Raw genomic sequence first — 13,953 nt, forward strand, 5'->3', positions numbered from 1 at the left:
ATCTTTTTAAACTCATCTAGGTTATCAGAAAGAGTTTTTAAAGAATGCATTTTAAAAGTAAAAAACTTCTCCCTAAGATACATTTTTATTAGATACCTCCACTATCTCAATTCAGTGGGAGAGAAGGAAGCCGACCCAAATCTTCGATGGTAATTTTCAATCTTTCTTTTCTTTCTGTTCAAATAAAAATTCTCTCTCGAAAAACCCTTTGTCTTCAGCTGTTTTTTTTTTTTTTTTTTTTTTTTTTTTTTGCGATTTGTAGTGATCAAAGAAGAAAATGAAACATGCAGTTTGATGAGCGGAATGAAGAAGAGAAGAGGAACACGAGCATGTACGTGGTTCAGCCTAACTCAAGGCCTACGTCCACGGGAAGGGATGGAGTTTATTACTTGATGATTTACAGAGATAAGTTTCTTTTACAAGTTTTTTTGTTTTGAGAAATGTAAAGAACAACATAAATGTAAAAGTATCTACTATTTATATTTGTATACATTTATGTAATAAAGCTGTTAAAGAAACTAGCCGGTTGGGCTTTGCTTAAGATTATTTTCTTCATTAACTGCGGACAAATTGGACACTTTAGGAGAGAATGTTCTCAATTAGTGACAAGCGATGGGAAGACAACCTCCCACATAGTCAATCAGGAAGTTAGACCAATGATAGAAGGTAAAGGACAACCAAGGGAATGGAAGAGAAGGGAAACAGGCGAACTAACCCAACATTTGAGAAGGATGTACACCTTCACTCAAAAGAAACCTGAGTCAGAAGACAAAGAGAATGCTCCAAAAATATAAAACTGTATGTATTTTCCAAACGCTTGAAATAAAACATCATTTCCATGCATAATTTATAGGTCAGTTGATTAGAATTTCCCATTCAACGTCACCGACCAAATGTGGACTACAAAATTCCATATTAAATTCAGTACCTCCATGCCTAATTAAAATGTCGTCCTTTTTCGATAATTAAGGAACGGTCAATTGGTTAGTTTTGTTTTTTATAGCTTATTGAATGAGTGTAATTTTTGGCATTTTATTCTCTTGGAGTTTTAAGTTCAAATTCTTACACTTTGTTGTACCTAAAAAGATATATATTATATTTCGAGATGTAGCCTAACTCTCTTCTTTAAACTTTGCTTTCAATTTTTATTATTCTTGGTCTCCAAAGCCTTTTGATTTATTACATATAGTTGAACAACCAAATTAATTGCTTAGACTTGTTTGGCTACAAGATATTACGTATTATTATAATGATGTGTCAAAGTGTATAACTCAACTAACATATAAATGTCTTAATGAATAAGACGACTTCTTTGTAGTCTTATTCTCCCTATTTTTTAGGGTACTAAAAGATTGATGATGTGGTTTTAAATGTGAATTTACTTGATAACATGGACATTTATTGAAGCCAAATAGGTTACTAAAATATTATATTTGGCTAAAAAAAAGGATATTGAATATTATGTGAGATAGGAAATTAACTCCATAATAATGATTAGCCATAATTATTGTTTTTCTTTAATTCAAAGACTTAAACTAGATCTTATGAAATTTAAAAGACCAAGAAATAAAAAAAGAATAGGACAAATTGCAAAATCCATCCCTAAAATATGGTGACAGTTATAATTACACCTCAAATTTTTAGTTAGACCCTCAAAATTTACAAGATGTTAAAATTGGATCTCAAACTTATGATAGTGATAAAAATTGGACCCCAAATTAATTAAAAAAAAATGATCCCTCAAACTTATATAAATGTTACAATTTCTACCATTATGTAAGGGTTCGTTTGGGTTGATTGAGAAAAAAGTGTTCTTCAAAAAATTCGTTTTTATTTAAATTCTTTTGATAAAAACGGTTTAAAATACACTTCAAAAGCTATTTTGAGTGGTTAAACATTCAATTTTTTTTTAAAATGATTTATTTTAAAACTAAACACTTGAAAATTTATTTCAAACACATCTTAAGTTTGAGGCTCTATTTTTACCATTGAGTTTTGAGGATATATATATATATATTTTGAAGAGTTTGAATTGTGGGATAGAGTTGTAAACTTCATTCTTTGTTTGTGTGAGGAGTTCATGGGTCTCATGCCTAAAAAATATTAATTCTATATTTTATTAACTCCCGATACTATCTTTTAAAATAAAAATTACGTTGTGGACTCCACAATTTTATGACCCCGGTTCTTGCCCCAAATGATTCATCAATTTTATTATTATTATTATTATACTATCATTGTTATTAAAAAAAAATGGAACAAAAGAAAAATAAGAAATAAAGACGATACCAAAATTTACAATACTTGAGATCTGATGTTCTTGCAAATGAAACGATTTGTCATTGCAATTTACTGCCTTTCAGGGAAGCTTTATGAATTTTTTTAAAAGGAAAATTTCACCTTTATTATTGTCTCAAAAGATATCCTTGTATTCAATGATGCTTCTATTATCCTTTCAGTTTTTTAATATCCATGATTATCGTAACTCATTTCAATCATTAATATGTTTTTCAAGGGCGCATTTATTCATAACTTTTTAAGTAACATTGCCAGTTATTTGCCTTTATTTTCTCTTAGTACTTTTATCATTATGGAAAGAAAAAAAAAACAAGAAATAAAAAGGAAAATACAAGAGAGGAAGGAACATATTGTTTTATAATAATACTCAAAATATATTATAAAGAAGTGTCGGTGATTGTGACTTTGATATTAGTTTTAATAATTTATTTTCTAAAGTGGGAGATAATGTTATAATTAATAATTATTGAATATCTGAATTAGAATGAAACTCTTGCATCTAACCACCAAATTGTGAATAATTGAATTCGAAGGTTGTTGAAAGAAACATGCAAGCATTTTAAATTAACCATAAGGTTTTATTTGAAATATTTGATTACTTGACATAAATAAGCAACTTGAGAAAAAAAAACCCGTCAGATGGATCCAATGCTCCCTCGGGAATGATTTACAAGTGGATCTGGTTGGCAGTTAAGTCTAAATTTGCTTCTATTTTATTTAAATATTTTGAAAATTAGAATCATATTTATAATTCGGACGACTAAAGATCCCATTTATTAATTTGACAAAACTTTTGTCATATTTCAAGTTCCAAAACATTGCTAGAAAAAAAAGAAAAGAAAAGAAAAGAAAAGAGGCCACATTGCAGGCAATTCATGAATCAGCAACATAATTGCCTGTTTAACATTTTGATTAATATATATATATATATACTCATGGTCTTAAGTTTTGTTTTGATTCTAGTTTAATTTTATCTTTAAAAGGTTACTTTTATCTCTAAATTTTGAGTTTTCATTTAGTCACAACAAAATTGGTAAGTTTTTATCCTTGCATATTGAGTTCAATTTCGATCCATTTCAGTATTTTAAACTTTTGTCCTGAGTTTTTATTAAACCCACTTTGATACTTTGACGTTAAATTTTAATTATAATTTAACCATAATGAAACATTATTTTTAATTATAATTAATTTAATTCCTTTAAATAAATTAATAGTCATTAATATCAAGAACCAAAAATGAATATTTAATTTAAAAAAAAAAATTAAGATTGAAAGTGTGAATCTTAAAGTTCAAGAGATTAAATTGAAACAAAATTAAAAAATAAAAACATAATATTTTAAAACCTAGAAACCAAATCGAAATTAAATCTAAAATTCAAGAACAAAAGTGTAACATTTTGAAACCAAAAAAACAAATGAAAACTAGGCCCAAAACCTTAAACCAAAAGGTATTATTTCAAAACAGAAAAAAAAAATGTGGAGAGATTGTGAAGAACGTTAATGGGCATTGCAAATTACAGATCAGACAGAGACATGAGACACCAAAGTATTATTCCTGCTATTAATAACTGGCAGCAGCTAAAGTCAAGCTGTCTAATCTAATGTTTGACCGACAGTTGTAGCCAAACTTTACCTGCTCCTATGCTTAGCCTCAATGAAGCAAGTGGGTCCTAATATAGTACATTAATATATTATAGGTCTTGATTAATTTATAAATTATATCGTTCACTGATGTCTTTATTTAAAAACAATATCTACTAATCATACCATGTGAACTAAATAGATGAGCCTGTACTATCTACATGCAATGAAAATTCTTTCCCAAGTGCCAAATTTTAGAAATGAAAATCGCTCATGCCCCAAACCATGTTTGGCCTAGATTTGCTTCTTTACAAGATCAAAGCAATCTATATTAGCAGAAGGAAGATATACTTCAGAATGTCATTAAGTACTGGTTAACCCCAATCCGAAAGAAAAAAAAAATCAAAGGGGTTCTCTGTTCACAAGGAGTAGGTACAAGGAAAAGGAAAAGGGTTCTTCAAATCACAACATGATTCAGCTATGGAACTTCGAGAAAATGATAGTAACAAAAGTGTAAGACACAAGAATAGGCGTATGATACAAATTTAGCAGTATGGTGGCTGGCTAACAGGGAGAAAAAAATTAACACTGGGACAAATAATATATGATTGCTATGGAACAACTAATCTTCCTTAACTCGTGCTTCGAAACCACCCCCTGCTCTCTTCTCTAATGAGTAAGGCATATAGGTGCCAAATATTCTATCCCATGTAACAAAAAATGGCTGCGAAAAGTTATACTTACTGCCATATAGCTGGTGATGGACATCATGATATGCAGAATTGTTTCTGAAGAACACATGGAAAAGGTTCCCAGGAAGCCATAATCCACAATGGTCATCCACTGTTTTGATGGTGGCAAAGGAAAAGAAAAAGATGGAAACTCGAGGTGACATCCCAGAAACGAGAAAAGATAAAGCCCCACCAATTGTGTCAAGGAGAAGACCCTCCAACGGATGATTGTATAAAGCTCCAAATGCATAAGGTACAACCAAACGGTGATGCTGGGAATGGACGTGCTTGTATAGAAACTTGTTCTGATGCATGTATCTGTGAATAAAATACTGCCAAGTGTCCAACACCAGCATCGCAACAATAAACTGAACTACGATTGTTAGCCAAGATTTTGAACCTGCAGCAACCTCCCCATCATTTTCAGTCACCTACATGATAAGTTAAGAACAAATCAGCAAAAGGCAATGATCTATGTCAAATCCACTCAGCTGTAGAAAATACACCGTGAAAAATAAAGAGAAGTCCAAACATTAGCCACATTATGACTTGCTAAATTTTAGTGAATAAATTACACGTCAATTACATTAGATGCAGACTGCCAGACTGGTAAATGAATTGACCAAGTAATGTTCAGCATGCAAGGAAAAATGATTAGATCCAGCATATCTGAAATTAATTGCAGGATCTTCAGACAAATGCTCAACTGATATAACATTGCAATTTTGGCCCCTTACAAGTAAGCTCTTCAATTCCTTCATTTTCAGGAATGCGTAGGTTTTCCATCTCACAGAAACTGACTTCAACACAACAAACCAATTTCTGTTTCTTAATCATATTGAAGAATGGCTAAAGGACATTTACAGCCAGTACTCAGTGAGAAAACAAATATATGAGAAAGAAATCAGACACTGAAAAGGACTGTAGAGTAAGTCAATCTGATAGTGTTCTGGTGGGTTGTACCATAGAGACACGTGTATTTAAGAAATGTGGGCCAAGATGCTACACTTTAGAAACTAATATTCAAGGACGGCAAAACCCATAAGAAGATGCTCTTGATGTGGAAGGTTAGAATTGAAACACAGCTGAGTAATCTCGGATGTAGACCGGCGATGAAATAAAAGGTGCACAAAAGACCACAAGTCTATCAACCTAGACTAACAGTGTCTCTGCTAAAATGATATCTATCCAAACAGGATAAAAAATTTTAAATTATTTCTTCTACTTTCAACTAGCTTCCTTCCTTTCCCTCAACCACCTAAATTCCAAGACATATGGGGGAAAGAGATCAAAACTTATGCACCATCAACCGCTAGTTGTAAGTAGTCAATTTGGTGACATCCATCATGAGACAGCTTGTTAAAGCATAATTATGTATCGGTTAAATCTTCATTTACTTGCTGTAATCAGTTTTACTTTTTCTCATTTTTGTTTGAAATTCATATTTTATCTCTACCAATGACCTGCTGACAGTTGGTGACCTATTCCCCCCTTTAGGTTTTCTTTTATGTATGCCAGCACCCCTATAGTGTAATCAATGGAAAAATATTGAATTCCATATTTCTCTCCCAGATTTTCTCTTTATTCTACAGTTTTATACAGCTCACGGATTGAGTTTTGCTTTGAGATGCACACACCACAGAAATATTACACAAAAGTTTCCTAAGAAACCACTGGTCAGACAAGCTCTTTCAATAGAAAATGCTTATTCATATGACTAACTAATCAAAATTAAAGTACAGTATGAGATTTTGGAATGCTCCTTTTTCTTTTGCTTCTATTCTTTCTTTCTTTTGGAGGGGAGATAAAAATTTTCAACTAGAGTAGTTCAAGAATCATGGATGAAATATTTTCGTGGAAAGTGACCTAACCTGGTGAAGTAAATGATTCAGAACTATCTAAAAGAGTTTTCAGAAAATAATATATCGATCAATCTTGGTCTGCAAGACTAGGAAGTACCCAGGTCCAACCCTCCACAACTGATGCAGGTAATATAGCTCGTAAAGTGTAACAAGAACTAATCAAAACACAGACCAGCAATAAATTCCGTAGTGCTAATCACTAGTACAATTACTTCTCAACAAAAATAGTCCAGTCTTAATGCTTCGAAATCTAGTGTCCACAAACCCATGAGAACTACAAGCAAGTGGGGGACCGGGGAGAAGTAAATTTCGCAAGAGATTGTTACATTTTCCGTATAACTCAGTGCCACCTCTTTCAACTATTAATACCCTATTGATATTTGATCCTTGACTTTATACAATGGTCTCGACAAAGTTACAAAGTCGGATGAAAAGCACATACAAATAGAAATTAAATGAACTTGAATGGACATTATGCAATGCATACCTTAAACAAAAGGATTGCAACGACTGCTTGAATAGTCTGTTGAAGGAAAACGCCTCTAACCACAGTGCTTTTGGACACTAAGTTCTTCTCCTGCTCATCTTTCTTGGAGTGCAACCGGTAGTTCTCAAATGAGCCAAGAAGAATATAAAACCCAGAATATAGCCAATAAACCAGAATTGGTACAAAAGTTCCCAAAATTTGATCAGAGATTACAGAACCCATCTTGGAAAAGGACGTAGAACCAATCAAATACGAAAGCCCAAAAGCAGCCGGAATTGCATTAGGAACCAAAAACCCAAATCTCAGCTCCCCGTACAGTTTTCCGGCAGGTAAAGAAAGAGCAGGAAGGGAATCCCAAATCCAACTCCTATGATGGGAAAGGAGAATAGAGAATAAGGGATAGCCTTCCCACACTTGCCTTCCCACAAGAAGGGAAAGAAATGAAACAAACAACACCCAAAATCAACGAAGGAAGGGGAAAATGAAAAGGATTCGAGCTAGGGTTTACAGAAAAAACAAAGAAAAATCTGTGGAAGTGGTACGAATCATGGAAGAGAGAGGATGGAGATCGAGAAGAATCAAACTACGTCGTTTTTTTTATTTTTTTTAAAAAATATTAATTATTCCTTTCCAACGATGAAAATGTCGTCGTGGAGGAGAAAAGGTTCGATTCGGAGTTCATACACGTGGCAATCTTTCAAAGAGCCAAAAAGAGGCCCAGACTGATCAAGGGCTGTGATTGAATGCTTCAGATTAATACCTCGAATCGAACCGAACCGAACCGAACCACTTATTTAAATAGCTCATATTCCGTCAGTGAACCGGTTAACGGTTCAGTCGCTTCTGGTTTTCACAAACTATCGGTTCGGACCGGGTTATTTCCCGATTTGGTCTGAAAGCGTTGTTCGAAAGCAAACGTGGCGGTATGCGTTGAATGGACGCACTTGCTGGGGTCTCCTATATAAACCGGTCGCGGCCTTTCGAAACTTCCACAGCTACGGTGAAGTTTCGCTCGACAGTCGACACAAAGGTACAATTTTTAATTCCTTTGTAAACAAGAATATTTGTTTTCGGTTTGATTGTTTTTCCCATTATTCCAACGTTGTGTCACAACTTTTTCAAAACAATCTTCGTTATCTCCTTCCAATCCTGTAGGAGGTATTTGGGTTTTCGTTAAAATGCCGGCAGATTTCTGTTCAGAGCGTGGTTTGTTCGGGGGGGCTATAGTTAGCACATTCCCTCTTAGATTCCAGGTTTGTCTTCTTTAATTACAATTCTGTCTGTTTCCCTTTTGCTGTATCACTTTCTTGTCTTTATTTTATTCATGAAATTTATATATTTAACTCGTGATTGTTGTAACTGTAGGACGTGAGCAACATCCGGCAAGTCCCTGATCATCAGGTTGGTAGGCTTTTGATGTTTCTATGAAGATAGTTAAGGTTATTTTATATTAAAAGCCACGGAGTATGCAAAATTACTAAAGTTTTTTTTTTCTTTCTTATTTAAATATGTTTGTGGTGGGTTCAAAGGAAGTGTTTGTGGATCCATCTCGGGATGAAAGCTTGATCTTTGAGCTTTTAGATTTTAAGCATGATGTTTGTGACAATGGAAGTGCTGTTTGGTTCCTTCAAGACCTTGCCACTGAGCAGGATGCTGAAGGAAGCGTGGTAATCTTACTTTTACTTTATTATATTTTCCTCTCCTCTTGCTTACTGCCTGCTCTGTCTGCTGTTGGTTTAACATCCAAGTATTAACTAGTAAGCAACAATGTGAGATGGGTTCGCTTGTGTTTTGACTCAAAGCACAGTCATCTTTTGTTACTATTTTGCCTTCTGTCCCACTGGAGAATTGCTTTGACGCTTTCGTGAATCCAATTAGTTTTTATCTATAAATAAATGTTTGCTTCATTGTTTCGTTTCTTTGTATATATCGTCTCTTCTTGCATGCATACCATCAGATATCTAATGATACTCTGAACTTGAGCTCTTGATATTATGTAATTTCGTGGAATCATATGGTCTATTTTACTTGCAATACTTCTCCAGGTGATTGAGCAATCCGGGGTGATCGAGGCACCTGGACTATGTTATGGTAATATACCTTCTGTAGTTACAACTGCCGTTGGCCAAATGGTATGTGTCATAATAATACTCATTTTACTTCCTGTTGAGTTCTATCTGTAAAATTTGCATGCCAGGTAGTAGTTATTGTTTATCATGGCCTTCAACTCCAACCATTAGCTATCAAATTAGAGATGTCATGTTACTTAGAATTTGCGGTAATTTTATAAATTTGGCCTTTCTGTATGTCTTGGGTTAGCTACTTCCGAGTTAGTTTCTTCTGTTTTTATATGCATTGTGTGAATCACAATATTTGAACTGTTCAGCTGACAACATATCTCATAAACAAGATGAAAGACTAGAAGTAGAGGGAAGAAGAAGAGGATAACAGTTAATAATCAAACTAAGCTTCAATAAGGGATTTCACCCCCCCGCACACACACACACACAAAAAGAAAAGAAAACTCCCTCTGGAATCTCCATTCTCTTTAGCTCACTTGTGGAATGTAACACATTGAGAATTACATGCCTCTGTTATAATTATAAAATAAATAATTATAGCGTACTAACAGAAGGATCACGTGGCACGGTACTACTCTTTCACTTAAAATTGTCTTTATTTGTCATGCTCAAGGTGATGCCAGCATTACTGTTAATTTCATTGTTTCTACTTTATATTATATCTTTCGTAGTTCTTTTGGTTTAAATTTGTTGGGTGGTATGTATCTGCTAGAGATACTAGGCTTGTCAAAACTTTGTTGTTATTTTGCTTATGAGGGTCATCAGATATCAATTGAACTTCGTTGCATTCCACATTTCCTTGAACTTCTTTCCAGTTTTCCTGCTCAATTGTTAGCAGTTGTTATGGTTACAAATCTCCATGACTTTATCACGCCCTTTCTTCCCTTCTTATTCAATGGGTCTTGTTTCTGTCCATGTAGTCAATTTCAAAGGGCCGGCAAGGAAGAGAAGCTCAAAATATTGTCAGGGTAACCTCTCTTAATTTTCTTTACCCTTGTGCTTTGATGGTTCCCAATGCTTTATAAGGTAAATCTGTTTATTACTTTATGCAGGTTTATTTGGCGAATCTTCGTCTGAAAGGAGTTGGTACAGATGTGCTAATCTCTGCTTATGAACCCATTGTCATAAAGTAAGTAATTACTCTCAAATAAAAGGAAACAAACAATTAGTAGAATTTGAAGTGAAATAATTAGTTAAATTAGTCTCTGCTTAGATGCATAGTTCGTACTATTTACATCACCACTCCACACAGTCCCTTGACAAACTTAATTGGGGTGTCACATTCCCCTCACTACAAAAGATACCCATTTACTTTCCCATTGGAAAGACACCTATAGGTGTTGGGGCTTTCCCTATTTCATTCATTCAATAGAATGTGTCTCTAGTCTTAAAAAAATGAAAGATACCCTCCATGATACGATAAATATGACGTGGTCCTCATGTTTTTTCTTCGTGTATTGAAGCGTATGGGAACTTAGACTTAATCCTATCAGGCTATCGCTACCCGTAGCCCACACTTTCAGTTTGGCCAACCTCAACTGTGAAACATAAAATAGTAGTTGTGTCAGGAAACCCCTAGTGATAGGGAACCTTACCAACTCTCTTAAATATGGGATTGGGACCATACCAATGTAGGGGATATGCTATCATTCTCCTTCTTGCCACTGGCCTCTGTCTGCGAAATATGAACAAACATTTGAAATTGCTAGCTCTCTTCATACAGTCTACTTGCATGCATAATCCACACTATTTATATCACTCTACATGTACAGCCCCGTAATAGGGTCCACTGCCTTCGCTACAAAAGATGCCTACCGGATGCATAACTAACTTGAAAGCTAAATAGCTAATTACCCTCTGTTTTCCTTCTTGTACATGAAGCATTTGGGGAATTTTACTTATCTAGTTTGAATTTTTTTGCGAGTCTTTAATTTGAAATTTAAGATTAGTACACTGTTGATTGACTTCCTTTACAACCAAGGCTAATAGCCAGATTGAACTGTTAAGGTCTGGCACAAGAATACATGATTCTGAGAAACTCGAGAAAATGCATATTGAGATGGATCCCGAGAGGATGGTCAACTGTTTCAATCATTGTATAGAATTGTAGGGTGTTGAGGGACCAAGCAGAACCATCCATTTTAGTTGGCCAACTTGGCTTCGTTACCTTTTTATAACTGGCCCTGTCTGAAGCAAAGCCCATTTTCTTACCTCTTCACAAATCACAACCCAAATAGAATTCATTCGTGCAGCTAGCATAGCATATTTTTCTTGCACCTATCACGTACAATTCGAATACCTGTAATTTTGCTACATTGTTGTGGTTGCAGTCCTTTGAGCGAAAGTGCTAGTTCAGTTGGCTCTGGTTTGGCCACTCCTGCCTCACAATCCGGATGCATGCCAATGGCTGAAGTATTCAAACTCGCAGTTTCCAGCTTTAAAGTCTACGACTGGAGCCTTTTCGGCACATCTGCCTAATCATTTTAAAGAGGAGATAGTTTCATCGTGAATTCTTATTTCATTTGGATGTTAAAAGTAGCTAGCTAGCTAAGGTGAGTCTGATATGTTACATTGGGAATGTTCCTGCTGCTCTCTTCAGTGTGGAAATTGTTTGTAGAGGTTTTAGGGCTGTCATTGTTGTTGGTTTTTTATTTTACTTTATGGGAAGTTGAAGATAAGAAGTAGCAAATGTGAATAGCGGCAACCCCTTTAAGGTGGACAAAATAGAACAAGCATTAGCTGTTTGTAGTAGGACCCCATATTTCTGTATCAGTCAATCACGTGGCAAACAAAAGGTTTGAATATTAAACCAATGACTGACTGGCCATATCATGTAGCTACTTTGTGTTTTCACACATGCAACGGTGACCTTTTTCTTGAATATATATATATATATATATATATATATTATTCCGAATTTAGTTGCTAATGTTTCAAATTAGTCATTTTAGTCTATAAGGTTTTAAGAATAGGGTTTAAAAATCCATCCACAAATAAATTGATTAAATTGAAATAAAAAATTTAATGAATGGCTTATGTGGAAAGATGACTTGAAAAGAAAAAGTAGTATATTTTAATATCTCTATCTCTTCTTTCCTCTCTCTCCTCTCTCCATTAGACTTTACAGTGTTACACTAGGGTTTTGTCTTTTTTTTTATCGTTCCAGTTCATTCTTATTACATTCAATTCAAAACTCTAAAATTTCATCCAGTCATATACCAGAGATCAAAGCTTTTCCCAATTTTTCACTTCCTTCCAACTATTCTCTCTCTCTTTTCCATCTCTCCTTCAAATTCAGTAGTCAAAATTAACTTGTTCCTAATGGGGTGATTGCTTTAACTTTGTGGAGCACTTTCTTCAATCAGAAAAAGTAGAGGTACCTCACTTTGAGTTAGTTTTGGCTACTGATTTTGCCGGAGAGATGGAAAGGAGAGAGCAAATAGAAAGAATTGCAAAGGGAGGTGAAAAATTGGGGCAAGTTTTGATATTTGCAATTTTAGGGTTGTGAAACGAAAATTTTAGTGAAATGGGACAGTTAAAAAAAACCGTAATACTTGTACAGTCGAATGGAGAGGGGAGAGAGAAGAAAGAAATATTGAAATATATATTTTTCTCTCTGTCAGTTTTTATTTAAATTTAATCCATCTATTTAGATGAACTTTTTTAAACTTATTTTTGAAAATCAAGGGACTAAAATGACTAATTTGAAATATAAGAGATCACAAATGTCATACTAAAAAGGTATTTTTATCAGAAAAAAAAAAAAAAAGAAATTATTGGTGGGTGTCTTGCATCAAATTATTGTCTAATCTTCTAATAATTGCGAAAGGAACAACTACTACTCTTAACCCCTTTGAAATTACCTTTCTTCTGGTTGTTTTTTTCAAATATTTTTGGATAAGAATCTTGACTTTTGATATATCATTAACTGCTATACTTTCCCATAGATTATGAGAGAAAAAGTATAATGCAATTGCAAAAGCAGATTAAGCAAAGATTAGAAAGAAAATGAAGGTTTAGAAGTGTACAGTTGTTATGATTACAGCACTTTATCACTACCTCCGTGGGAGGAGAGAAAGTGAGGTGGCCATATGAGTGTTTTTTTTTTTTTTTTTTCTTATTAATTTTCGATAAAGGAAGTTTGAGTTGATGGATGAAAAAAGGGAGGAAGAAGAGTCCTGGTCCAGGACGACATTCCATTTAAAGCGGAAGATGGGAGATGGGGCCAATGCCAATGGGTTCCGATTAGTCCGATTATAACTGTAGCCATGTGGGTTGCCCTCTCTCACCAGTCCCTTCACAACTCCCTTCTTCCCAACTCTATTTTTGAGCTCCCTTTTCTCGGACAGTTTTCTCCAACCACTCCATTTTGTTTTAGTTGCAAGGTAAAAATCAAATTATCCACTTTTCAAATGTAATCAAACTATCTGTCACGATCAAACATATATATATATATATATATACCTCCTTCATTTTCTAAAATTTAGATTCTCTTCATACAAAAGTTCATTGGATTTAAGGGAGAATGGACATTTGGATTACCATATTTATTTTGCAATATTATAAGATGTGATCTAGCATTTGAATATTCTCAAACATTCTAGAATGCTTCTTTTACCCTTCTTTGTTTCATAGATGTATATATTTCTTCCTTTATTTTCATTTTATAATAAGGATGCTTTCAACTATAGCAAAATAAGCCAATTTGTTTATAGATCTATCATGGTTTAATTTTAAGCAAATTCTCTATTTAAAATAATCACCCTTAAATAAATATTATCAACCATATATTTCACGATTTTTTGTTATATCATAATTGTTTTTATTTTGTTTGAAAGATATTTATATTTATATTTAAATTAATATATATATTATTGAGAAAAATAACATATGAAAATAATATTAATTTAAAA

At 33.8% G+C, this 13,953-nt stretch overlaps 2 protein-coding genes across 2 annotated transcripts; one reads left to right on the top strand and one right to left on the bottom strand.

Annotated features, from left to right (window-relative positions):
• Positions 1-4,210: 4,210 nt before the first annotated feature.
• On the bottom strand, positions 4,211-7,216 carry SBH2 (sphingoid base hydroxylase 2). The gene is made up of 2 exons (XM_039036421.2): positions 6,960-7,216; positions 4,211-5,041 (listed from the first exon to the last, which is right to left on the bottom strand). The coding sequence occupies exons 1-2, from the start codon at positions 7,179-7,181 to the stop codon at positions 4,502-4,504; spliced, it is 762 nt and encodes a 253-aa protein (XP_038892349.1). The 5' UTR covers positions 7,182-7,216; the 3' UTR covers positions 4,211-4,501.
• Positions 7,217-7,578: 362 nt separating this feature from the next.
• LOC120081487 (ran guanine nucleotide release factor, putative (Mog1/PsbP/DUF1795-like photosystem II reaction center PsbP family protein)) lies at positions 7,579-11,961 on the top strand. Its single transcript, XM_039036422.2, has 8 exons — positions 7,579-7,989; positions 8,115-8,212; positions 8,325-8,360; positions 8,489-8,626; positions 9,005-9,091; positions 9,961-10,008; positions 10,093-10,169; positions 11,371-11,961. The coding sequence occupies exons 2-8, from the start codon at positions 8,138-8,140 to the stop codon at positions 11,516-11,518; spliced, it is 609 nt and encodes a 202-aa protein (XP_038892350.1). The 5' UTR covers positions 7,579-7,989; positions 8,115-8,137; the 3' UTR covers positions 11,519-11,961.
• The last annotated feature ends 1,992 nt before the right edge of the window (positions 11,962-13,953 follow it).

The sequence above is a fragment of the Benincasa hispida genome, chromosome 7, assembly GCF_027475165.1.
Source record: "Benincasa hispida cultivar pf3 chromosome 7, pf3_genome.v1.1, whole genome shotgun sequence".
NCBI lineage: Eukaryota > Viridiplantae > Streptophyta > Magnoliopsida > Cucurbitales > Cucurbitaceae > Benincasa > Benincasa hispida.